Source organism: Drosophila innubila (assembly GCF_004354385.1).
Source record: "Drosophila innubila isolate TH190305 chromosome 2L unlocalized genomic scaffold, UK_Dinn_1.0 5_B_2L, whole genome shotgun sequence".
Lineage (NCBI taxonomy): Eukaryota > Metazoa > Arthropoda > Insecta > Diptera > Drosophilidae > Drosophila > Drosophila innubila.
The window spans coordinates 1,281,481-1,309,243 of NW_022995373.1; the positions used below are offsets into that span (position 1 = coordinate 1,281,481).

The 27,763-nt window shown below is 34.3% G+C and overlaps 1 protein-coding gene and 1 long non-coding RNA gene across 2 annotated transcripts; one reads left to right on the forward strand and one right to left on the reverse strand.

The window, feature by feature from the left end:
• Nucleotides 1-9,491: 9,491 nt before the first annotated feature.
• LOC117782603 lies at nucleotides 9,492-10,722 on the forward strand. The gene is made up of 2 exons (XM_034619622.1): nucleotides 9,492-9,596; nucleotides 9,831-10,722. The coding sequence occupies exon 2, from the start codon at nucleotides 10,282-10,284 to the stop codon at nucleotides 10,720-10,722; it is 441 nt and encodes a 146-aa protein (XP_034475513.1). The 5' UTR covers nucleotides 9,492-9,596; nucleotides 9,831-10,281.
• Nucleotides 10,723-11,107: 385 nt separating this feature from the next.
• On the reverse strand, nucleotides 11,108-12,792 carry LOC117782587. Its single transcript, XR_004617298.1, has 2 exons — nucleotides 12,604-12,792; nucleotides 11,108-11,176 (listed from the first exon to the last, which is right to left on the reverse strand). It is a non-coding gene; the product is annotated as an uncharacterized LOC117782587 (long non-coding RNA).
• Nucleotides 12,793-27,763: the final 14,971 nt, after the last annotated feature.

Consider the following 27,763-nt stretch of genomic DNA (forward strand, 5'->3'; position numbering starts at 1 on the left):
TAGTCACAACACTGGGGCCGCAGACCGAAAAGCGTAACAAAAATCATTTTTTTTTGACAAAAGCGTTCGTAAAAAGTAATATTTTCATTCGATAGAGAAATCTTTAAGAATTACGAATCGAAAAAATTATTTAAGTCGGATAAAAATTGTGGCCCATTTTTTAGTGCGCGCACAAATGAGCAATTTTTACAAAACATACAGACTTTAAAACTGAATTGAAGACAAGTTATGCAACCGATCATTATGTTCCTGGTTTTATATGAATAGTATGTTCATTTGTAATGAAATAACGGACGAAATTGTTTTTTTTTTAAATTGTTTACTTTTTATATCAGCAATGCTAAAAAAACTGAAAACTGATGGAGCCTCTCAATAAAGATTCAACAATATTGTTTAATAGATGGAAAATAATTAAATTGTATATTCGGACAAAAAAAAAAAATCGTTTTTCTTTTGTAATTTTACATGTGAAATATGCACAGAAAATAATTTTCAACTTTGAGTTACCTAGTGTGCTAATCACCCTGTGCAAGCTGTCATTTTAAAGCTTTAGAAGTTTTCTATCAAATGCTTTTTAAATTTCAAAAATATGTTAACTCGTTTAAAAGATATGATTTTTGTAACGTTAAATGAGAAATAGCACCACTGTGCGGCGACTCGAATGCTCGATTTATGGGTCGAGAATCCATCTTTAGTATGAAAAGTTGTGTTATTTCTTGAGATATATCAACCAATCGCACAGGTTGTATATCTGGTAATGTGTTACATATCCCTACCAAATTTATTTGAAACCGGATCACTATTCAATATAGCTGTTATAGGAACGATCGGTCGAAAATCCACCTTTAGTATGAAAAACTTTTTTATTTTCTAAGATGTTTTAAACAAACTCACAAATTGTGTATTCTATGTTGTCTTTTACATCTTCGCCAAATTTTGGTTCGAATCTGTCCACTATGTCATCGGTCTAAAATCAAGTTTTAGTATGAAAAGCTTTTTTGTTTTTTAAGATATCTTAACTAAACCGATAGAATATGCATATAAGTTGGTCTTATGCATCCTTACCAAAGTTGGTTTAAATCGGTACACTATATAATATAGCTGTCATAGGACCGATCGATACAAAATCAAGTTTTAGCATAAACAACTTTTATATTTTTAGAGATATCTCAATCAAACTCATGAATTGGGTATTTTTAATTGCCCTTTACATCCTTACCAAATTTGGTTGAAATCGGGCCACTATATCATATCCACCATTTACACTAGAATTGACCAAGTTGACATCAAAATTTACAGCCTACTGGGATGAATTTGACTACTAACTTGTCAACTTGACTTGTCAACTAAATAGTGTAAATCAAGCATAACCAGTTAGAAGTAGTACATACACTCAAAAAAAAAAAAATCAAGTATTCCGTACTCAAATCAAGTACGATCGATAGCAGAATCGCGCCTATCCCGAAAATTCTTGATTCAACTACAAAATTCTCGTATCAATTATTTTTTATTCAATCTCCAAATACTTGATTCTAGACTTTTTTTTAAGTATTTTTGGGATAAGTTCAAGAACATTATTCTATATATATATTCTTTTATATACTTATATTGAGAACGTGCATACTCAAAATATGTATAAAATTTAATTTAAGTATTATTTTATAAAATTTACTATATATAGTTAAAACAAAAATAATCTTTTTTTTATTTCTGAACTAATTAATTTTGTCAAATATATTGTTTATTTTTATTTCTTTGTTTCCTTTACTATTTTTTTTAATGTTCTTTTCGTTTTGTTATTTATTAATATTTTATATACTGTGTTTGTTTCGTTGTTTTAATCTGTTTTCTTTTATTTTTCTTTTACTTTGTTTTTTAATTTGTTTATTCATTTTTTTAAATTTCATATTTTATTTTTAAGAACATGGCGATAGGTGTACATTTTTTAAATTTTTTTTTATTCGTGACTGCTCTAAGGAAACTCGACTGCCGTGGGACTCGAAACCCGGGCTGTAGAGTCGGCGCCTCTAACTATCGAGCCACTGGACTTTAAAAAAATGTCATCCTATTTATTGTCTAACAATAAAGAGTGCTTTGCCTACATTGATAATATTGTTTTTCTGTTGTCATAAAATTTCTATTTATCTATTTCTATACATACATACAGATTACAAACATACAATATATTTAAAGTGCAAAACGGTCTTGTACTCAGTATAATGTTCTTGATTCAAGAAATAACATACTTATTTTTAAATTCAATTAGATAAATAGAAAGATAGGTAGATAGATAGATAAATTCTTAATTGACAATTTTTAACATATGTCTTACAGTGTTTTACAATTTTTAAATTAGGATCAAGTTATGACATAGCTTATTGCCGTCTGCCACAGTTGGGAACTTAAAAAATTATATTTGTTAAAATTCGCTTATAATTAATTTTCTATATCTAAGTACATTTTTCATATATAATGCTAGGTTCTCCCATCTCTTATTTCCATTTAATATCTCTAGAACCACCTCATCACCTAGAATTTCTTTATTAATCTAATATCATTGTAAATTAGACATTTTCCAATGATGTGGGAAACGGTTTCTATTTTATTTAATTGCAAATATCGCATAACCGAGATGCAGTTCTTTGGTTCCCTTTGAGTCACAGGGCATCCGCTCGAGTTTTTGTTATCCACGATATAGTGTCACAGCTGTAATGCTCATTGCAACAGGATTCTCCTACATGATGGTTAAGACTTTTGTAAATTCTTGTTAAACTTCCTTTGGCGTCATAAAAGTATTTTTGTATCATTCTCTGTCTCATTTGGGTTAGTAGATTGACCATTTGATTGCCTCATTCCAAATATGTTGATATTTATCCTGTTCAGGTAATGTCACAGCTTTGCATTTGTTTGTTTAGTTCATTACTCCAAAATATATTTCTTTCAACAACTTTTTTAGATAGTATATAAGGAAGTCTTCGTGTGTTGTAATGAAAAAGGACTCTACGGATATAGTTTAAGTGCAGATTATAAACACTGCCATCTTCTGCTCCTGTTTCGATTGACAAAGCGTAATTCGGTGTATTCATAGGAGCTTGAGCAATCTTTTTAAGAAAAAATCTTTGCAGCTGATTGACTTCTTCAAAGCAGCTAAGTCCCCATACTAGGTCACCATATGCTTCGATGGCTCTACAAGCTGCTAGAAACAGTCTCCATTTTGATTTGACTGAAATATCCTGACGAGCAAAGAAGTTTTTCCATGTGGAGAAATACGTTGTCGCCAAGATATCTTTATTCTGGTACAACGGTTACTGGCTCGCCTTTATAAATCCTTCTGCCACCTTTTTGGAAAATCATAATCTGTGATTTATCTAGGTTAACATCCATTCCCCAGGTTTCACGGTATTGCTCTAAGCGGTTGATCATTGTTAAAATTTTGACTGGGTCATCAAACAGTATGACGATATCATCAGCATATATTAGGGGCCTTATTTTAATGTCCTCTATTTGTATTCCACATTTTAAGTGCTCTTGTAAATCGTCTATATATAGTGCAAATAAAAAGGGGGCCAGAAGACAGCCTTGCTTAGCGCCAACCAAAGTTGGAAATGATTCGGAGATCCCTTGCCCCGTCCACACTGCAGACGTGGTATCCTTTATACATTGCTTCTATTAACATACAATCTTTCCTGATAACCTAATCTATGAAGCTTGTACATTAACATGTCCCTTGGGACACGATCAAAAGCCGCGCGAAAGTCAACAATGAATGCATTTACTTTCTTTTTAACACTCCAAGAGAGATGTATAATAGACGTTAGGTTGAGTAAATTATCCGCAGTCGAGTAGCCCGCACGAAATCCAGCTTGATACTCCGACATCTTTTGTTTTCGTTGAACCCATGACGTTAGCCGCTCGTGTATTATCCCCATTAAAATTTTTCCTATGCAGTTCATAAATGAAATCCCACGATAGTTGCTTGCCTCATTCGGATCTCCCTTCTTATGTATTGGGTATATAATACTGTTCTTACACGACTCATCGGCAGAGCTTTCTTTGAGCATTTTGCTGTAGACCTTAGCCAACTCGTTCATAAAATTTTCGGGCTCATTTTTAAAAAACTCGTAGGGTATTCCATCATCGCCGGGTGCTTTGTTATTTTTTGTTCGTTTTAGCATGCGTTGTATTTCTTTGAGTGTCACTGGGCCATCCAAATCCTCGTCCTCAAAATTGGCCGCTGTATAGTGTATATGCGGGGCTGTCCTAAATAAGTAGATAAGTAGCGTCTGGAAATATTGCTTTAGTTCGTTTTGCGATATCTGCGTTTCCATATTTGTTTCCTGGTTTCGTATATACTTTCCAATTTCGAACATATTCTTAGAGTTGTTAGTTGTGTTGATAAGGTTTGTCAATTTACTTTGGTATGTAACTTATTTGAATTCACATAAGTGCTTGTACTTTGTTTTATTTTTCAAGTATGCAACCTTATGGACAGTTAAGTTTCTCTGTCTAAGTTTCTTTAAAGCAGAAAACGCGCGGTCTCTCTCTCTTTTGCACTAATAGTCAAACTACTTACATTTAAATTGATCCTTTTTGTTACACGCTCTTTGGTTAGGAGAATCTTTATTGACTGCGCATAAGTCGGAGAGATTCATAGTAGAGTGTTCTTGTATTTTAAGGCTTGTATTAACGGAAACTCTTTGGGAAAAACTTTGTTTATCAGTTTCGTTCCAGATTAGTATGGGCTTGGTTCGCATAGATGATAGGTTTATCGACACATTTAGCTCTAGCGTTATCGGCATGTGATCTGACAATATCCTTGATTCAACCTCGAATTTTTGTACCAAGCTTAAAATATCAGACGACGCAGCGCAATAATCATTCACAGATTTTCCTTGACTTGCTACAAACGTAAGACTCCCGCTTTCATCTCCCACTGTTCGACCATTCAGTATAACTAGCCCATAACTACGCAAAAATTTAAAAATTCTCGTCCATTTGCGTTTATTTTATTGTCTTTTGCATTTGCTTTTTAGGCCATGGATATTATAGGCCACTATTCGTAATATAACTATCGTACTATATGCTGTCTTATTATACTGTTCATTCATCCCATCTATCTCATTTATTAGTTTTTTGGTGCTGCTTCATTACATTTGTACAATTTGTACTCAAGTTAAGTATTACTAGTACGAAACGGACTTAAAATTGTAAGTACGAAAACATTCTTAAATCAAACCGATTCGGGATTTATACCTTCCCAACAATTGAAGATTTTTATTCTTGAATTAAGAACTTAGATTTTTAGATTAATATTCTTTATACGGTCTAAAAATGGTCTTTCTTTAAGAACAAAATATTTAAAATGAATGTTCTTGATTTTAGATGTTGGTCTTTTTTTATAGTGTACATATTTAAAATAATTTCTTTGCAATATTGTTGTTTAAAAATTGGAAGCAAAGTCATTCTTGTGCCAACAGACGAACGCAAACGGCAGAAATGGGAAGAACACACGTTTTAAAAAAAAAAGAATTTGTGGAAAGCAAGTGAAGGATGCCGACTTCCAATATGCATCCCATAATTCATTAAAACTCAAGCAAGTGATGCAACATATTAAAAATGCTTTAAGCATATGGGACAAGGACAAGATCTGTATGTATTTTGATTTTCGACGAGAATGGCTGTAGAGCAGCCAGGGAACTGTGCAAATCTTAACTGAACTCAACGATCTTAGACGCCATTAGAACTACAGCTCAAGCTTGGTATGAAGTTTCCGAACGGTAGTAAGCAAATCAAGTTTGATTTTATTATTGGATCGGACCACCATAGAAACGAATAGTCAAAGATCAAGTTTTAGTAAAAAAAAATTTTTTTTTAAGATATCTCAACTAATCTAACAGAATATTCTTCATGTTTGGTCTTATACATCCTGACCAAATTTGGTTCAAATATTGTTTAGCTGCCATAGGAAGACTTGAACCATTATTAAGGATTCGTATGAAAATTGTTGTTGTTTCTGGAGGTATCTTAATCAAACTGGTAGATTATGAATTTCATTTTGTCTTATACTGCCTGACCGAAATTGGAACACACCTGAAATATATGCGCTCAAGACTCAAAACTGCAATTTTGATTGTTATATCTACGGAAGGTAAGACATTTGCAAAAATTCAATAGCACCTGTATTCTTTGCTTACACCTTGCTAATATAAATCTAACGCTAATCTTAGTGTTAATTTCTGGACTTTTACTAATGAAGAGATCAACAAGAAACCACCACAAGAAGGAATTGTTACTCGGTGACCAAAAAAAGAAGTACATCATTAATCTTTCAAACTCCTTGGGCAATTCCATAAAATATTTCCGGGAAAAAATAAAAGCAAGGGTGAAACACTACAAAAATGCAACCTTGTTAGCACTTGGTAGTTAGTGTACTAGTTTCACCCACAAAAAACTTGAAGCAATTTACATAACAAGACCAGTTCCCAAGGCGAGAGACAATCAGTGGCGCTACAAAAACTCAAAGTCTGTCAACAAGTAATCCATCTAACAACGTTCAAAATGTGAGGCAACAACTGGCAGTTGCAACTGTCCGCATACAACAAATTTATATACACACATAATGCTAGAAACAAACAGTTAAGAACTTGCAACTGGAAGACCCCATGGGTGATCGAAATCAATTTGGCGCTTTAACACACGAACGTGCCCCATAGATGACACGCCCACCGCCTTGTCCAGCACTACAACTGCAACTGTGTTGCATGCCCCACAGGAATTGCCAGACTCCAGTCTTCAGATTGCGGCTCAGCTTGCACCTAACTCTAATTGGGCATAATTTAAATTCCGCTCGTGAGCGCCATGAATTGTATTTAACGTTTTGGCGCTTCTAAAGTTGGAGACGATATCCATCCATACCATAAGACTCGATGGCATTGGCGGTAAATTTTATTTGATTTTATTAAGTTTTTTCGAACTATTTTTTTTCGTTCTTTTGGCTACCGCAAGGAGATTGCGAGCAAAGAAACTTCCTTATTTGTAAGAGTTTAGTTTTTACTTCTTTTATTTTCTTGTTTTGTCTCCTCCCAATTCCTGGCTTAATTGGTTTTACGCCTAGAGAACCGCAAAGAGGTTCGATGCCTTAGTTTTGATTAGAAGGCGGCTATTAGAAAATTGAATACACGAGTTTCTGTAGATTCCATTTGAAAGTCGATGGTAAAACAAAGATTTCGATCTGATAAATGGTCATGAGAAATTGTATAATAGTCTGTTAAAGGCGAGCAATGTTCAGTGGGTCATGCAAGCATTGAGCCTCTTTTCGATTGGGAAGTAGTAACTTAATGCTCTTTTATCAGTTTGATTTCTAAAAACACTGGCTAAATATTAAACATTTTAGTAAAATACAATTATTACTACCCTTCAATCAACTCTTTCTTTCAATTAAAAGCTACTGTAGATAAATATATTAATTACTGTTATCTCCAAAAAAAATCAAGCTAAACTCTAACAGCTAAAACCAAAAAAAAATCATTAGTTTGAATAGTCTTCGTTTTTCTTTTTTCTCTCAAGATTGACAGCCATCTTTCACTCAACAAATAAAACAGATAAGTTCTATTAACTAGTTAGCTAATCCAATAACTAACTTTTCTAAAACAGAAACTTCTACCAATTTATAATATTCAATTGCCACTCTAATGGTTTTAAATAACATTGTGTACAGGAGGTTGTCACACTTCATCATCAACCGATTCTAAATCCATTCACGTTGTTCTTAGAAATTCCGGGAAATAGAAATTCCTTTCGGACACGCCAAGGCCAAACGTGTCTCTGTCTTTGGTACTTGTGCCAACAATTTGTAAACCATCATTTCAATTAAGTCGCATAAATCACAAGGAAATCAGCAGCATCATCTTCATTATGATCATCATCGTCCTCGTTATCCTCAAGTACAGAGAGCACTTAAACAAGTACTGGGCATGCGCACAACCTACGCAACCTCAAGGTAACTGGAGAGAACCTTTTCTTAACTCGTTCGAGTTCGTTTCATTTGGTAAACGAACCAATTTAAACGGCGCATCGGCATTCAGAAGAATAAGAAAAAGAAATCAAAGGGCCGACAGACTCAATCCTTGCCATGACCGAGACCCAGGGGGAATCGAGAGAAGCCTGGCAATTGCAGCAGCTCGTGAAACTGCTGTTTCACGCTTCAACACAAATGCCCTTTGTGCTCTGTGCCCTGTGTCCAGTGTGTTGAATTGCAGCGGGAACAAATTGCAGCAGATACAACACCATACTTGCAGATACTTCTCGTTTTGCCTCTCAACATGGTGAACTTATTAGGCGCAGCGCTTCGACAACGAGGTATTTATGTTACTGCCACGAATTGAGTTGCAAATAGCCAGAGGAGCAACATAAAACGTGCGCCACCGAAACTGAGTGGCTCAAGTATCTTTAAGATACTGCTATATGTATTTTTTGCTGGACCCTGGGCGGCGTTAAGTACTCGTCATTCATTGCAGGTCCGTCACCTGCTGCGTTGCCGAGTAAAAACACGAGCACAGCAAAAGCACCGCAAGGATAATCAGGAATGTACCTTGGTCAAATCACAGTTCGTCTATTTTTTCTGTTGTACTAGTGTTAAATTGCAAATGTCAAAATGAATTTGAAGGCTAACAACAAAAAGTAAAATGTGAGACAACAATGACAAAAGACTAAAGGTGCGGGAGGTCAAAATAAAATGTTTTATTTTCTACACCGGAAAATCCCATTGAACCCAATACGCTGTTGAGCCTTTGAAGTACCTGTAAAGTCACTCAACAGCAGGTAACAGCGGCCCACAAGCCAAAACTTGCATAAGAGAACGCAAGTGAGCAGAAATTAAGAGCGAGTTAAATCGAAAAAGAGAATTGAATGAATTGTGTGCAAAACAGACAGAATAAACGTTGGTCAACAGTATTTAACACTTTTTCTGAATTTCTGAAAATTTCTTAAGTGAATTTGATATTTAGTCCTATTTTTCATATTTATATCTAAAATAAATAAATTAAAAAAATTATATCTGTACTATAGTTATTTCTTTGTTCACTTTAAGTGTAATCTTTAAAATATTTTCTTTGACAAGTCTTTAAAAAGAAGGCTAAATTTCAAAGAATGTCAGTAATTGCAAGTAACCCGAAGGAATCGAAAGAGCATGTTCAATGCGTTCCACAAACAGCTACCACAATCACATTCTCCCATGCAAACAGTGCTGCGCACTCAGCGACTCTCATATATCTTTCAGTTATTCATTCTGCTTAGAGCTGTAGAAAAATCATCAAGGCCTTGTGCTCGAGTGTTGGAGACTTCTTTCATGAGAATTTTAGATTCCACATACAAAATAGTCTTGTAGCTATATTTACTTGGCCTTTTTTCAGCTCATCTCTTAAGCTGGCATCACTGAGTGCAACGAACAGCAGGCACGATCGCCAAGCCGGCACGAGCGTTCGCATCAGTTTCGATTTGACGGTCGTTTGTGTAGGACGTGAATTTCATTCAAAGGCCGAAGCTAAGAGATCGTCGTCTGTTCGGTGCGTCGCGTCGGTCGGTTAAACAACATTTTAGTGCGTCTTGTTGTTTTTGATAGTGCGTGTTGATGTTTTTATTATATTTGTTCTATTCTCCGATAAATAAGCGTGTCATAAAAATTAGCTTGCAGTTAATGATAATTCAGTGCCAATAAATAATAGCAAATCTGCTTTATGCGACGACAAAGACGTCTGCTTATATATGCATATAAGTCTATATATTGATATCACTCTTTTTTCTTCTTTTGCGTCGAGGATATACGAAAATAGCCAGAGAAAAAATTTGTCGCTGTCGCCGTGCAGGAAAGTGCGAAATGTGCGTGAAACGAAAATAAAATTAAATAGCGCAAAAATTGTCGCAAAAAAAGCGAAAAAAAAAGATTGAAATGTTTTTAAATACGTATAGAAACTTGTGTCTGCAAGAGTATTTGCATACCAAGTAAAATAGAGTGCTAAAGGAAATGTGTAAAAAATAATAATAAAAGTCAACCAAACATTGCGCCGTCAACTGACAAGCGGAAATTGTAAGAAAAGAAAAAAAAATAAGAATAACAAATAATAATAAAAATTATGAATGAAATTTCTTGGAAATGTGTGAGTGCGCGATCATTGTGATATAAGCTATAAAGATCTTAACAAATGAAATAATTAAAGTTACAAGTTCAAAGTCAAGACGTTTAAAATGCGTATTTGAGTTACAGAGTTTGAGTTTTGTGTCAAAATGAAAACCAGAAAGTTATACAATTACCTACCTTGGTGCTTGCTGCTGATCTTACTGATGGTCTATGAGAGCCACTGCAGACGGCAGCCAAAGACCAAGGCTCAGTCAAAGCGTCTTCAAACGTTCTCACCCGCTGAATTGCTGAAGGAATACAATGCCAGTGTTAGCTCCGCCGAGCAGCTGGATGACAACATTATGTCCTGGACAGGCGTTAGGATCCAGGAGCGAAAGCAAACGACACCTTCGAAAACACAAAATCCGCGTCGTCGTAAAACTAAAAGTGGCCTCCTGATCGAAAGTAATATTGCAGAGGATCAGCAGCCATCTGCTTCCGCCGAGATCAGATCGGGCAAGAAATACGCACAGCAGCGTCGTCGCAACGGTCGCATACAAAGACCCAATATCAAATCGAATGCCAATAGTAAGTTGATGCCTCTATAACTATCGAGCTTGGAATAACATACTAACTATGGCTTTGATCGATGGTTGCGCCTCAAGAAGTCGATCGTTATTCGGCTTCCTTGTTGTTCTTGTTTTAGTTGTTATTGTTGTTGTCGTGTCCAACTTGTCTGGCGTCCATATTTGGGCGCTCAAGTTGAAAGAACTTTCATGTGAAAGTTGTGACAGGAGGAAGAGATTTTTCTCTAGTGATGTTATTTATTTATTTATTTATTTTTTTGTAATTCTATACTTTATTACTATACGTGAGAGGTCCAGTTATGGGACAGCAATGTTGTCGATGCCTTTGTCGATGCAATTGTCGTGGTCTTGACTCAAGTTGTGTCTCTTGCATGTTCAGCATTTGTTCTTCGTCTTTGTCTATTCCTTTTGTGATGTGAACTTTGCCTATTAGGCGTGCGATCTGCATAGTTGCGGTGGTTGACGCATTAAAAACCTAAAAGATAAATTGCATTCCAATTAAATAAAAACAATGTTGATCAAATACCAAGTTGAGTAGTAAGTTCCTTTGGCTTGTTACCAAAATCCTAAAAATGTGAACTGTTTTTAACAGTCAAAACAAATAATTGCATTGTTCTAATAATTGGCTGCCAACTGAATCTGTTTAAATAAAGGCACAATCTAATATCTGAGCACAACAACAAATGAAAAAATCCCATAGTAAATGTAATACATGACAGTCTTCGAGACGCACTTATGACCCCATAGTATTGGAAGGACTGAGTATAACAATAGCGCCAGACTCTTGAGCCTTTCTCCTACCTATTCTAGATCTAGTTCTAGTAATTGTGGTCGAGCACACAGAAAAATGTCGTACCAACCGTATAAAAGCAACAACAACAGTGAAGACAATGGCCAATTGTTAGACATTTAGAAACCCTCTTGAGTATATAATAGATGGGCCAGCTGGGTCTGCGTGAGCTGTCGAAATCGAAGCTTGTATCTTTAGAATATGTCAGGCAGGAACCACAATACGCGTTAATAGGAACATATGTTCGTCTCATAGTTTGGTAAACTAAAGACCGCACAGGGACTATAGTATAGTTTCAGTTAGACGTGTTGCACTTTTACTTTGCATTAAGTGAATTATCGTGTTTACGAGGAACTCCAAAACGTTTAAATCTGTTACGCCTTTAACTAATTTCTCGCATGAAATGCATTCCAGAATTTCTAAAGACTAGCTAATGACTTGCTAATTGACGGGCTCTTAAGAGCTGACAAAGTTGCGTGTTAATATGTTTAAGAGATGATAACTTAAAGACACAGAACTTTTATGTTAATGCTGTTAGATGTTGATTAACCTAATCTGATAATGTTACAGTTCTTTGATGGAAAGTGGAACGATCTTTAATAATTATTTTTAATAAATCTGTAAAATCATTTGCATTCAGTATGCAACTATTTTACAGTATAGCTCTTAAGCTATAAAAAATCCTTATTGAATAGAGTAGAATTATATTTCCTTTTTTATGATAATTTGATGATTGATGTAGCTAAAACAACTTTCAAACTAGTTATCAAAAAAGTTTAAAAACGATTGCGATAATGATTGCAAATCAAATGCATCTAACAGTAAACTTAATCATTCATTTGTAAATAGATTCAGCGTATATGTTGAGTACAGCTCAAGTCTAGTTATGGACGATGTGTGAAACATAAATGCGAATTGATAGAGCAAATTATTTGAGATTAATTGACGTGTTGGTTATTTATAAAGCCATACAGTGAATTCAGCAGCTATTGGCATTAATTGATTGATTGCTTGTTTAGATTAGAGAAAATGAAAGTTGGTGAGCACTTGAAATAGGTCACCAAACACCCAATAGCCACAAGATACAAGCTGCAAGCTACAGATACACTTACTGAAAGCTACAAAGGCTACTGCATGATTGAGCCACGCCGACGCTACCTTTATTTCCGTTGTTTTTGTTGCTGTTGTTGTTGTTCTTGTTGTTGTGTGTTAAGCCATGCCTAATCAACACACACGCATGCACACTTTAAGAGCTCATTAGTTGCCCTGTGTGGATATAGATTCTTATACACATCCATAAGATTCCATAAGTCATGGACAACCTCTTGTTCAAGTATCTAACAGATATTTATACAATCCAAGCTGCTGCTGTTGCTGTTTGTCCATCGGAAAACTGTTTGGAGAATGCATTCTTCATTGATTTTTAACGCGGCTTTTTTTTGTTTGCTTCTTGTTAACTGCATTACACAATGCATCCAGCACAGCACAACACAAACAACACGCCGTATAGCTGGAAATTTAGATTTGTGGGAAAAAATGCCACAGAGCTCCAGCTGTTTCCCCCAGCTACTTGCTCCCTGTCATTGACTTTTATTTGTTTTTAATTTTTTATTGACATGTGAAGTTGTAGAAGTTTAGTGAACTTTAGTGTTGGTTTTCTATTGCTTTTTATGCTGAATCTTCGTCTCTAAAGCGTGAAAAATGAACGGTTTCCACTTGGCTTTTATTTTCTGTGCTATCATTTTATTGAGAAATTGCCTAATTCACTGCAAAATCATTTCTGAGAAGATGAAGAGTGAAATTGTTTGCTAGCATATTTATATTCAAAATAGGAAAAGATGTGGATAATTTAAATCAAGAAACAGTGAACTTTTTGATAATTCTAGAACATCTTTGTTCTTCTTCCTTGCTGTTTTTTTTTAATAAGTTTACTTATTTACTACTTTCATACTATTTATATTATAAAATGTGTTATAGGGCAATTTATACTGGAAGAGAAACGACCTCGGAATGAAATCTCCTTATAAAAATAACAGCGTAATATTGTTTTGCTGTTTTTTTTTTTGTATATGCAGCTTTTCATTACGCGGTCCAGTGTAACTTGGCCTATGAGGGCTATTTTGACCAGCTAATGATAGCGAAAATGTTTAGCTAAAACAGCGAAAAAATTTTGTAGTGGTTTTTTATATTGAGTTTTTATTTCACGATCGTTTTGCTTCCAGTGTAACAAGCCCGAAATTCTTAAACTAGATTTGACTATATGGATCGTAGTTAAATCCTTAACACTCATTCACAAAATGTTATGCACGAAAAAACCTGACTATTTATATGACATAATTTAATTATCAACTTCAATGAGTATCAAAAATAAAAATTCCAAAATCGAAATTATTAAGCTCTGACAAACACTGCTATTCCTATGCATTTCGGCTTTGAAATCAGATACTGCATGAAATAAAAGCTATCAATAATGCACCCAAAATGTTAATCAAAATCAAGAAACACATTTAAAAACACATTAAAATTAGTATAAAATTTACAATTATAACCAAGGCTCCAAGCCGGTTTTGAACCGAACCTCACTGAACCGGTTCCACCACTTGGTTCAAAAGATATTCACCTTAAATTTTTTTTTTAGATTTATAAAAAAAAAATTGCGGAATAACTCTTATTTGCAACTTTTAAAATAAAAATCAAAAATAACTCTTATTTTTGATTTTTATTGAAAAAATCAGAAATAAGAGTTATTTCACAACTTTTATTTAAAAATTGAATTTTAACTATTATTTTGACTTTTTAAAAAATTAAAAAAAAATAATAATTAAATTTGATTTATATTTTATAAATTGAAAATAGAAGTATTTTGCTGATATCAATAGTTTTAGCTAAAATAAGAATTTTGGTGTTTACCATTTTACTGTTTCCTTCACATTGATTTTTTTAGTTGAAATTAGCATTCATAACTCTTATTTGCGGTCCCTGCATTTTATGCTTTTCTAATATTACTTAACTATTTGAGACTTCGGATATATATAAGTCATATTAAAATCTTTAAATAAATTTAGATAATTAGTAAAATTCGTTTATTTTTATTTTGCACCGATTTGCGGGTGCACAAAGATAGGTTATCTTCATTATTGGTATATTTGATACAAAAAAATTAAGTTAAAATATATTTAATGCTCTTTTGTTAAATTTAACAAAACAATTTAATTTTTTTTATAATTTTAACATTGAAAATTAATTATAAACAAATTTAAATTAAATTGAATGTTAAAAATAATAAGTGTTGGACTAATTATAATACCGTTACTAGCTGGATAATATATGTAAAATTAGCAGTACTGTAGCATTAGGAACTTATGAAATAAATAAATAAATAATTCAGTTTAACTTAACATTACTTTTTCAGAGTCTTAATTTATTATCGTTCATTTCCATTAACTCTCTGCCATTCCCCTTTTCTGTTACATTTCACCTGCGATTTGTTGTTCAGACTTTTCCTGTTATAATTTACTAAAATGCAGTTTATAGATCTTGCAGTTTTATGTGAGGAACGAACACCTGGCTAACATACCGTCTGTCTTTTTGTTGGTTTTGCAGTAATTTACCCTGAGTTAACGGAAGTGCATTATTCTGAAAGACAGCTGTTTACCTCAGAATTGTATATACTTCTGTAACCAAAAAGTAGTCTAGGGACTGAGTAGTTAAAGTCCTCAAAAAAAAACCCTTTTTACGAGGTAAAAGTCTAGTGACGAAAGGAGTTTCATGCCCCAAAATTTCTGGTTTCCAATTTTGTGACGAACAAATTTAATTTTATTTATAAATTTAAAACAACGGACCCCACAAAGGATTTACAGCTATGCAGTGAAAGTAATGTATTAAATGCCTGGAATACACCAAAAGATATTTGATATGAGAAGCGGTCTCAATCGGGGAAACATATGTCAAAACTTCATTGAAACAATAAACATCAAGAACAAGAAGATAGAGAAGAAGCAGCTACAGCGGCAATTGAAAAACTCATTAAAAATAAACAATAGCTGCGAACACAATGAAGTACTGAGTTTTGTTCTGTTATTCTTAGACTGGTAATTTGATACGGAAACCTTATACATCTATACAATTTGCGAGCGCGCTTTTAAAGTGAAGTTCCAATAAATAAACCACTTTAGATCATAAACCTTAAAGGAAACATTTAAAGTTTTATAGATCACACTCGCAAGCAACTTGAACCAAACGAGCAAAATTGACTAGAATCTACCCTGTGACTACTATTTAATGTTCACATTGATAAATTTTATTGGTTTGCTTATTATCTATATATAATGGCACTTTATTAAAAACGGAAAAAAAGTAATCAAAATGGATATTAGTTAAATGATGATCAAATGGATGATTATAATTTTTATTATCTCTACTTTTAGACTGCATTAATAATTCTATACTGAAGAGCCTGAATATACAATATTATAGGCCTTGTTCTATTTTACCGATATTAGTGCTACTATTTAGGATAATAGACAACGTAAATCCTCAAGAAAAGAGTCCAATCTCTAAAACTGTGGATATGATGAATTTTTGAGATTTGAAAGAAACTTAAACTGCTCCCAACTCAAAGAAATTTGAGTACCAAATTATGACGCTCTGAATCTATTGTCTCTAATATTTAGGCGCTAATGGCTAACTTGACTCGGCTGTTGATGGTGAACAACTTTAAAGTGTTGGAGATGATTCCTTCTCCCAGTTACATACTTTTCAACTAACACAATATACCCATATAATTATTTTATAAGTAACGGGTATTAAAACGATCAGCATCAGAGAACGACATGTAAACATTTTGTTGGGCATTCATAAATACAAACACGGCACAATTGTAGCTGTAGGTTTTGTAAACAAACAAAAAATCGAGTTACAACTTCGCGCTGACCGAAAGACGCCACAAAATGATGTATAGAAATTAAAAAACTTCCAAAACTTCCAACTGTTGGTGGTGCTGTTTACATAAATAGGAACATTATTTTGGTTAGTCGGCTGACCGAGCTGGTTAGCAATAAACTTATGCTTAATTGTTGGCAGATATCTGATGGTTCCAGGCACTTCTATATAGCTTTGAAGTAACCCCACTGCTATTTATGCCTCTAGGCAATAAATTTATGTTATAGACCAAGTTTTGATAAGACTATGACGCCGCCAGGCAGACGGGATCCCTCTCACCCTAACAATCTCATTGAGAGTCTCTGTCTCTCAGGTCTGCCCTGGGCCACCGGAACATTTAACGGGTCAGCGGCCGTTGATGTGCAGCCCGTGGAAAAACAAATTCGTAGCTCGTTAGCGCAGACACTTCAGATAAGAGATGGAAATGCAATGCGCTGTGATTGAGGTTTCAGCAGTTCCAATAAATTCTCCCAGGCCGACAATTCTTAAAATTGGGTCAATGAAAGAGAGCATCGGTGGCATATGGGTTTAAAAACTATCAAATTCTCTGATAATAATCGTAATGCTCGTGAATTAAGAACAGATTGAGTAATTAATACGGCAAGCCCCTAAAATATGTTAAGAGAAGGTACAATATATGAAATACATTGTCTTCTGATAATTAAATAACAGACAATATCCCTTCTTAGAAAAATAAGTGGAAATGTTTAAAAGACCGTTGGAGAATAAAGGCACCTCGGCACTCTCTTCCATTTGTCTTTCAGTCCAACTCTTGTCATTCCTTTCTCACATCATAAACAGTCAACAGCTAGTAACGATTAAGAGCTATATACAAACGATACAGTACAATAAGTAGTAAAGTTTTTTTATTATACCCTGAGCCCATTGAAAATAGGCAAAAAAGGGTATAATTTGTTTGGCAGAATGTATGTGACATGCAGAAGGGGGCGTGGCAGACCCCCCAAAGTATATATATTCTTAATCAGGATCAACAGCCGAGTCGATTGAGCCATGTCCGTCTGTCTGTCCGTCTGTTAGAGCACGTCGATCTCAGTAACCATAAGAGCTAGAGACTTCAAACTTGGTATGTAGGTTCCTGGATACCATAGGCAGATCAAGTTTGTTTTTATTCTTGGATCGGACCACTATATCATATAGCTGCCATAGGAACGATACATTGATAATGAAGTAGTATGAAAAAGTTTTTTGTTTGTTGAGATATCAGAACATAAATGATAGACTATGAATCTGGGCTGGTATTATTCATCCTGACCAAGTCTTTAGTTAAATTATATTAGATAGTTCTAAAATATAATGAGTAAATTGATTAAGCTTTTAAAATTTCAAAACATTTTTCTTAAATTGCCCCGATATTGTTCTTTCTTTAGAGATCTAAATAATCACTGTTTAAGTTTCATCACGATTAAATTTTATGTGACACTCTCAGTAATTGTTCTCTATTCTAAAACATTTGCAGTAGGTCTATTATTACTATTTAAGTTTCTTCTAGAATTGTAAAAAACTAAGTTTACTTCAGTTGCTTCACCTTCATGTGTGTCCTCCCTAATTTCATTTTCAACTTTAGGTCAGCTCCTTCTTATCTTACACTTCAGTATCAGCCTAAATCACTCATCAATGTCATCATCTTCATGTAGTGTCTTCATGTTTAACACAATCATTCGATTTCTTCTTTCGCCTCTTCATTTGCGGCCTCTTTATCGAACCATTTGTCAATATTTAGGCTGATAAACGAACGTTGCTCAAAGCTACAACTGTCATTGAACTTCATTGATAAATGTCGCCTTGACGACAGGTTTTTCTCGACTGCATTCCAGTCGACGCAGTCCCGAAATGAATCGACTTGTGATTCTATTGATAAGCTTAGCACACAATCCATTCTCAAGTTGGGAAGGCAAAGACATTTTATATCATTCCCTATAACTCAAGCAATATCTGATTATACTTTTAACCTGCTGTATCTGCTGTTTGTAAAGAGCTCAAATCGTAGCAAATATTTTAGTAACAGATCGTTTCATGTCAACACATGGAAACTCGCACTCTTTTTACTTGATAAAACGATTCTTATTTTCTGGGAAGGGAAACTCGTGCTTACGTTTGCACGGAAAATGGTGTTGTGAGAAATTGGGGGGAAAACACTTGAAAGTGTTGTATAAATACTATAGACCGCAAATCAGAGACTAGAACTAATTATGCTTTATGTTTGCGTTGAAAGAAGTTCGCCAGTAGACAAATTGTTTATTTGCCTCCTACATCTGCGCCTGTTTTCTTTGGGCATTCGATGAAATCTGTATAAAAATTACTTTCAGTTGGAAATTCCATCTCTTAATTTATCAGGCGAGTTGAACGCTTTGGGTGCCGTTGGGTAAACTGTTGATATAAGCTTGCTTAAATGTCCGGGATGTGATTTTAGTGTGTCAATACAAACTCTTTGATCAATATTCCGGGAAACATGAGAAGTTGTATTTTAATATTAGAGTTCAAAGTATATCAGATAATCATGGATAATTCTGTTAAATTCGACTCGTGAATGCATTTCACTGTTCATTCCGCCAGACCTTTTACTTTGGATAAATGCAGAGTGAATGCATAATTAAATTAATTAAACTTTAATTAAAGAAATATTAAATGCTTTAAGGTTTTAGGAGAACTTTTCATCATCAGGTGTATTACTAATAATATAATTGACTTATAGAATATATTAAACTCATCACACCTCGATATCGGCTAGACTCTAACCTTATAATATTGATAAATTCTGTCAGACCTTTTCTAATTTACTGCCTTTATATGCTAAGATGAATTAATATTTTGGTACATCATTTTAGAATTATTCATGCTTTAAAATGTTAGTTGGGAACAAAACTTTATTTAATATAAGGCAAAAACATATTTTAAGTTTGAGGTTACAGTAGTTATTACAGCTAATTTACTGAAAGCCCTTTTTCCAGAAGCCACAGACAGAGACAGCTTTCGACTCATTTGGTGGCATGAAAATTGGCATAAACAGCTTTGACCAAGACTTTTTTCATCGTTATGTCTATTTTCATTTGCAAATGCAGTTTTGTGCGTTACTACCTTGATTAAAAAGTTCTCGAAATCGGTGAATTCTGAATGGTATTCGTTTCGTTTTTGTGGGACGATGCGTTATTGTGATGCAAGATACGAAATCGAGACAGGTACAAAAGCAGATGTACTCAATAAGACTATCACACTGAAAATTTAATAGAATGTCATTGACAGGTGTGGCAACCTAAAACAAAAATGAAACCTTAAAACGGTTGACTAAGAGCGCCACACGGTGGTGATTCCGGGAACTTTTTGACCAAGGTAGTATGTCCGAAATGAAAATACATGACAAAATGCAAGAAAAATGTGCAATAACTTTGGTGAGTTTTGTGCCATAAAATATAATAGGGCCCCGACAGCTAATATTTGTATGCCCAACTCTAATTCAATCGAATTTCAATTTTAAAATTTGATAAAATACCAAAATATTTCCTCCACTTTTTACGGTTTTTAAGGCAGTTCATCTAAGGCCCGGGGCAAATTGCCCCTTTGCCCCCTTTCTGCGCGCTTGCTGATCCTTCAAAACAGCAAAGAACATAAACTCGAACTTACTTAAAAAATTCGTAAGCTAAACTACCAATATGGAAATTTATCTATGCTGCTAAAAATTTATAAATAGATCGAAAGTAATTCCTCTTTTATTTTATTTTTTCTTCGGTGTGAATTTTTAGTGAATCATCAATCAAAGGCATATGACCTCCCTGACAGCTTTTCTAACTCTCTTCTGCAGTTTTACTTGCTTGGCTGTCTGTCGGACATTTCTACAAATTTGCCGACAATCGACGACAACTTTTTTACTAGTCTATTTTGAATATGCCAGCGGCTCCGAAGGGGGAAATGTAATGGCAATGATGGAACTTTCATCAACATGCAGACAATGTGCTGACTATGTACAAACTGGAAGCAACTGTCAAACAGGCAGACAGACAGATAGATTGATGTACAGACTGACGGAGAGATATCGAGACGTGCCTTTACGCATGACTCACGCATCGAGGGCAGAAAAACTCAGTTGGGAAAATGTAGTATAAATTTTAACAGCTCGAATTCAATTGTTGAACTGCAGTGTTAGCTATATTGTACACTGCGTGGGCGCAAAATACACTTGAAGAAATTACAAATACTCGTATTTGCATTAAAATGCAAAGCTAGAATAAACATACCCTGGAAGCTTATTTTAATTTAATGATAGTGCAGTTGATTTTCTTTACTTTGCAATACACAGAGGTTACTATCTTGATGTGTGCTGAAAATTGGCGATCTGATAACAAAAACAGAAGATACTGACCATGAAATTTTATATGCAGAATATCACAACGAAAAGAACTACATAATTTTTAATCTTTCACGTTCTGTTTGCTATGGTATTCTATCGCTGTCGATTTATAAGCAAAATTGCAATTTGGCAGATAACCAAGGGCTTAACTTCCAAAACCCGCCTAGAGTGCTATCATACGAACTCTCAATCTTTTACTGCTTGAAAGGTATTTAGAACAGGGACCATAACTGTTATGAGGAATATCCAAAAAAAATTACTTTTAATGGTTATTTTAAGACTTTTATTTTATAAATAATAGTTATTTTTATTGAAAAAAAAATAAAAATTAAAATTAATCATTATATTTGATTTTTATTTTATTAGTCTTTTATAAGTCTTTCAAGTCTTTTTTGATGAATAAAATAAAAGTCTGTAAAGACGTTTATTTCTGATTTTAAAATTTTAAAAGTCTCAAAAGACTTTTATTTTTGAGGAATACAATAAAAGTCTTTAAAGACTTTTGTCGTATGAAAACTTTTGAATAAAAGTCTTTGTGAATATCTCCGCTTATAATCAAGATAAAAATTTCAAAATTACACACTTGGTTCTCTTTTATTTACTCTTATCAAAGATAAATAGAAAAAAAATCAATAATAATTATTATTCTTAATTTTTTTGATCACAAATAATTATTATATGTGATTTGAAAAACTAAGTCTTTAAATAACCATTAATTTTGATTTTTTTCTTTTATAACTCAAATAAAAGTTTATTAGCTGTTTGCAGAGATATACAAATAACAAAAATTTTGGTACATTCAAAACAAAAATTGAACATTTCCTTATGGTTGATTTTTTATGTTGCTATTTTGAACAATAATCATTATTTTCAGTTCCTGATTTAGAATGATTGGAAGTATATAAAACATAAAAATAAGTGACAGTTGCCTTGAGTTTCAGTTATATTTACCTTGCATTTCTCAGCGTTTGTAATGAATTCCACAACCGATGTTAAAAAGCTTTACATTTTCTGAGAGCTAATGAATAATCTGCAGTTCGTTGACAAATGACAAAAGTATGCGCATCGCTAAAAACAGATAAATAAAAAATATTAAAAAAAAAACCCGTACCATAGATAAAAGAGAGTCTCTTGGCATATAGGGCTCCAAATGTTTCAAAATGTGGGTTTTGAATAGGTTCACAAGAAAATATTTAAAATTTGTTGCATAGTGTTATGTTAGTAGAGTACGACCAAAAGGCTAGTCTTCAAAAACAACCTTAACTTCATAAGCTTGCGAAAAATTCACAAAGACTAATATGAATACGAGGATATTTTGCTAATAAAAATGTATATAAACCAAAAAAATTAAAATCAAGCTAAAATTGAAACCTAGTTTAAAAGAAATACTAAAAGCACAAAAAACTCCAAATAATATCAAAAGTACCAACAAATACCAAGGTCTACATACTATCTGAGCTATTTCGTTGGGGTATATCAAACTAAATCTACTGTTAAATAGTAGTGAAATGCACGACAAAACAAATTGTCTACAGACATGCGGCAAAGACACGTTATAGCTCTAGAATGAGAATGGCAATGAGTCGGTTGCCAACAATCCAGAAATCAGGTTCAGCATCACCATCAGCTTTAACTTAAGATAAAGATACTCACAGCTGGAACCTTATGTGAAGATGATGCAGCTGACAACAGCGGCTTTCGCGGCTTTTTCTTTCCATTTTTTTTAACGGCTGAGAGGAAATCTTTGACAGCTTCTCGAGATTTGTCTCTAAAAGGATTGAAACATTTGGGGCTGCCATGATTAGTGTTCTCAATAACGCTACTGTCGTGTTGTCAAAGGCCAACGCCAATCCATAAGAAATTGAGAAATTGACACGCGACATGCAAAGTGATTCAGTTCTATAACTGGAATTGATTCGGGAGCAGAGAGTTCCCCGATCCGATCTGTTTCGACGCTTGACAAATTGCTTAATTATTTCTCCGTAAAGGCGATTTGTAATTGGTTGCTTTTCAAAACATGTTGTCACTTCAAAAGACAAAACACCGCTCAGTTTCTTAATTTCTTTATGATAGTTATTTGAACTCTACTATCGAGTGGACTTGACACTAAGATACACGGTACAACCGGGGACTCCCTAGGCTATTAAGCGCAGATTTTTTTGACTTCTAAAATACAAAGCTGATCATTTTCCTGTTTATTATTCGATAATATACAGCAACCTAAAGTCAAGGTTCTTGTATGTTGCTATTTTAAATCGTCTTTGTCGTTTTGATTAAATTTCTTTGTTAAAATAACGTTAACAATTCAAAAATAATTTCAAGACAAAACCTAAAAAAATATTCAACATACAATAACAACTGCAAGAAATATGTGACTAATGGAAGTAAATTGATTATTTCCTATATGTTCTTGAAAAGTAATTTAAAACATTTATAACTTCAAATTACCCATTATTTGTTAAATTTTTTTATGTTCATGAATTCATTCACACATACATCCAAAAGATAAAATATGAAAATTATCCTAAAAATTAAAGCTCACATTGGGTACTATGTATGATCCTAATTGTACTTTCTTGCTGCAGCAAATTTATGACATCCACTCTAGAATTTCTTTAGGCCTTTGCTTACGAAAAAATCAGTATTCGAATGCAATCTACCCACAGCTTAACAGTAACGCAACTCAATTAGATATACAAATCTTTGGCATGGTAAAGATCGAGTTGAGCTCAGCTTGAAGTCAGCTTGTTTAATAAAACGATAATTGCTAATCAAAAGCAACATTTTTGTGACTCGACAGGATAAGAGCTTATCAAATCGCAATAAGTATAAGTATGCAGTTGGCTGATAACTGGTTGGTTTACTTGTTTAGTTCGTCTAGTCGATAAAAATTTGTAAATGGAAAACAAACCAGCCAAAAGATACGCATCATTATCACAATCATGATCGTGGTAGACGACATAAACGTAAACAAGCAAATTATTATATGTCTTTTTTTTCAATGTTAGATACATTTGACAATTAACCAACGACATCTGACAACTTTTGCGGATTGCATATGCCATAAAAAACAATGAAACACAAAACTAGCAAAACAAACCAAAAACAAAAGGCCAAAACGGCCAAGACACTCAGACACTTGACGGACACATCTGGCGGCGCCATCAAATGGCCATTACGGCGCCTGAAGCATTCGTGGGTTGACTCTGGTGATTTTGTCTCCTCCGTCGGCGCCTTTTTACAGCTAAAACTAACACGCTGGCGCGTACGTACTAATTAAATAGTTTACAAGTCAACCTGATTGCACCGGAGGTGGAGCCTTCAAGAGTTACCGAGTTGGCAGCTAACTATTTTGATCAATTTTTGTCCAGGCCTCATGTATATTGTATAAAAGTCAGCCTATTCGAAGTAAACAATTCCAGTAATCATAAGATTGACGCAAGGGGTAATACCAATTTATTCAAGTCACACGATATACTATAAATAAATAAATATTCTTCATCTCATCAGCCAGCTAATAATCTCTATTTATTTTTATTATAATTATTAAATAATAATAAAAGAAGATTTAAAAGACATAGAGTTGCATTTAAGTTTACGTCAGACGATCGATTTTTCTTGGGGAAAAAGTAAAGAACCGACGATCACCGATGGAAAAGATCAAGTCCATTCCATCGGTTTTTTGCGTCGGTCAACTTAAGTCACGGAACGCATACAGAAACAATAGTGAATCCAGGTTCTATGAGAAGTAATCCGATGGGATATATGTCTGAATACCAATGCCAATTGAATAATGGCAAAACTAACCGTCAGTGAAAAATTTGTCGGGAAAAAGACAATTCAATAATATATTGGTAAAATTTCGTTACCCTTCGTTCGATTGACTTCACTTTATAACACTTAGCTAATGATAAAAAAATTAATTTTTACTCGATATTTTATTTAAACAGAAACACAGAAGCGTCTGTTTGCTTTTGGTAATTGGTACAAAGATAACGTGCTAATATAACACACTCATGACATTTGTCAGACTGTCAATCGACCGTGCAGTGCCAGTAACCGAGGACTTTTCCCCGACTAGAATAAATTACATTTTTGGTAGATTGTATGTAATTACAGGGCGCCACTGCAGTCAACCACTTCCAATTAGAGCAGTTCTACTTGGACGACTTGTGGTGCGGATTAAACGTCATTATAAACTCGTTCCAGGCTGGAAACGCTTTAAGTTTTATGTCTATTAACAAAAAATAATTTGCTTATTGCTGATCGCATACGCTTGTGCCATTAATGGCTGTCATATGGATTACCAGCTGATTTTCAAGCTGACCAACCGACCCACTTAAGTGACGACTGGGCGCTAAAGTTAGATCTTGCTCGTAAATTTCTTAGCAAAGTTGAAAACATAAAATTTTTAATGGACTTAAATACATATTTTCAACAATAAAGAAGCGAATATAGCGAATGAAACTTAGTAAAATAGAAAATCAACATTTACTATTATGAGCTTAATATTACAAATTGCAATCCCTGTGGACGGCAGTCCACGCTAATGGCGATAGCATCACTGTTTAAAATTTAAACTTTAAATGATTGCAGCGAGACACCTTGGGACTTTTTGGTTAAAGTTTTGAAATTTTTACTTATTCCTATCAAAAGTACGCTTCGAATGATGCCTCGATCATAATATAATTTGAATTTTTTTTTATTCAAATCAAAGCGTTAAAGAAAACCTTATATTTGTTAATTATTCATGTACTAAATGTAATATCGTTCATTATAAAATTGGATATCGGAAAGTTTGGGGCACGAAAAGATTTTCGTCACTAGACTTTTACCGCGCAAGAATGTTTTTGTCCGGGGTGACGCAGATATCAATCCCAACCGAAAATGTCTCAAAAATGTTTGAAGATCTCAGAGATTTTCGGTTGGTTTCGGGGTTTTAAATGTTAAAAAAGCTAAGTGTAACTTACATTTGAATTAATTTTTTAATTCAAAATAAAAATAAATACATTCAGAATACAATATATATCATTTATGGAATAATATACCGAAACGTTCCGGTATCGGTGCAGGTACAAGTGAAAATGAAAATTTATTTATTTTGGTTCCGGTAGTAAAAGTTTCAGTAAACGATTCCGATATATTTCCCTGATTTATATATTAGCTTTAGTTATTTTCATGAAAATTTTAACTCATCTGAAAATTCCTACCATAAACTGGAGTATTATAATTTACTTATGAGTTAATCCTATGTTGCCTGTCTCCCTCTGGGACATTGCAGAATTTTGTTTTGATGGTCTGACTCAGAGTTTATAAATTATTTTATGACATTATTATGCGAGGCTCGCACACGAGCAGCAAAAGTGCACAAGACAAGCTCATTTATTAATAAGAAGTGACAGCTCTTGACAAATTAACAGCTAAAAAGAGTGAGCCCAAAATAACATAACTGAAGACTGTGGGCGATTTTTGTGACTCGCGACTCGTGGCTAATCCTGAAATATCAGATATCCAATATCAATGTCCGAAGCTTGCCCAAAACTCAATGAGACGTAAGTAATGAGTGTTGACCATATCAATTAGAGAGGCCCAAAAACTGCACTTGGTGCGCACTTTGAACAAACTGTATTTCAGTGTTGGCAAACGATATTGAGGTAAATATTTGTCAGTGGTCCGAGAGTCTTTGCCGCAAATGCATTTCAAGTGATTGGCAAACACGACAAAGCAAATTTTCAGAGTACACGTATCCATAGAAAAGCACACGATATTGAACATTTCAACGCCTTTTCGTGCACTTAATGAATGAACGCGAATGAAAACGGAATCCTGAAGCGATTGCAATTGTTCGATAAGAGTTTTGGGGCGCATAAATCGTGATAATTGTCGCTGCAAATGTAGCTGTAATGCCCAAATATCGAATCATCTGCGAAATGTGCATTCGTGCGGCTGCGCCACTTATTAAATTATTAAATTAACCGCTATCCGAATAGATCTTTGTCGATTTTGTTGCCTTGTTTCTAGTTTGCTCAACAATTTCGATCGCAGATTAGATAAAAGACGAGTGCTTTTGGCGTTCGAGCGAAACTAGTCTCTTAATTAATGGAGCTGACGACTAAAAGCCTGAGGAGACCAGCAAAGCAGTTACTTGCCGGTTCTTCAAGACCTTAATTCAACGTAGGTATATTGACAAAATTTGTTAATTTAGGTCATAGGAAGGGAACTTAGGTGAGACTTCTATTGTAGCGATGTCAAGGGAGAAAGAAACTTCCTAGAGATGTAGGAAAAGTTGATAGCTTATTGAATATAATAATAAGATGTAAGTGAGAATTTTCTTGTGCATCAGAATTTACTTTTCCACTTGATGTTGCCATCCGATCGCACAATTAAGAATATTAATTTTAAAATAACCTAAGCTGACTATATTAGACATAGAAAATTAATGCACTTTCAGACCTGCATTCTGGGATCTGGCACGTTTCCAATAACGTGGCTGAGAAGCTGCATGGAGCTGTAACTTGGGGTCCACTTCAGCATGTCAGAACCCCGGTAGCCCAGCGTGTGGAAGACGTCGACGGCGACGTGGACATGAGTGGTTCTCACTGGTTCGGTTAGCAGCTTTTGAAGCACCCACCAGCCAACGACCAACGGACAACGGGCATGTGCAGCATCCACTTTAGGAGATGGTGCTAGTTGACGTTCCTGGTACGGCTTTGAAGACACTTGGTGCACCACCGTTGCCGTTGCCGTTGCTTGCAGTGGTGCAGTGATGCATGTCCAAACATCCTCAGTTCTGGTCAGTTTGATGCCTATGTTGTTCTTTCTTCGTTCTCTGTACCTTTATTTTATTTCTTTTCTTGGAAATGCGTTTGTCGCCTTGTCCGTCTGTTTGTCCGTTGTCGGTTTGCCGTCTTGTTTGTCAGTTTGTTTATTTGTTTGTCCGTTTTGTTTACTTTCAATAAATATTTGAG

What these genes read in the sequence shown, in the direction of transcription:
- LOC117782603 (XM_034619622.1), top strand. Translation starts at nt 10,282, where the DNA reads ATGAAAACCAGAAAGTTATACAATTACCTACCTTGGTGCTTGCTGCTG.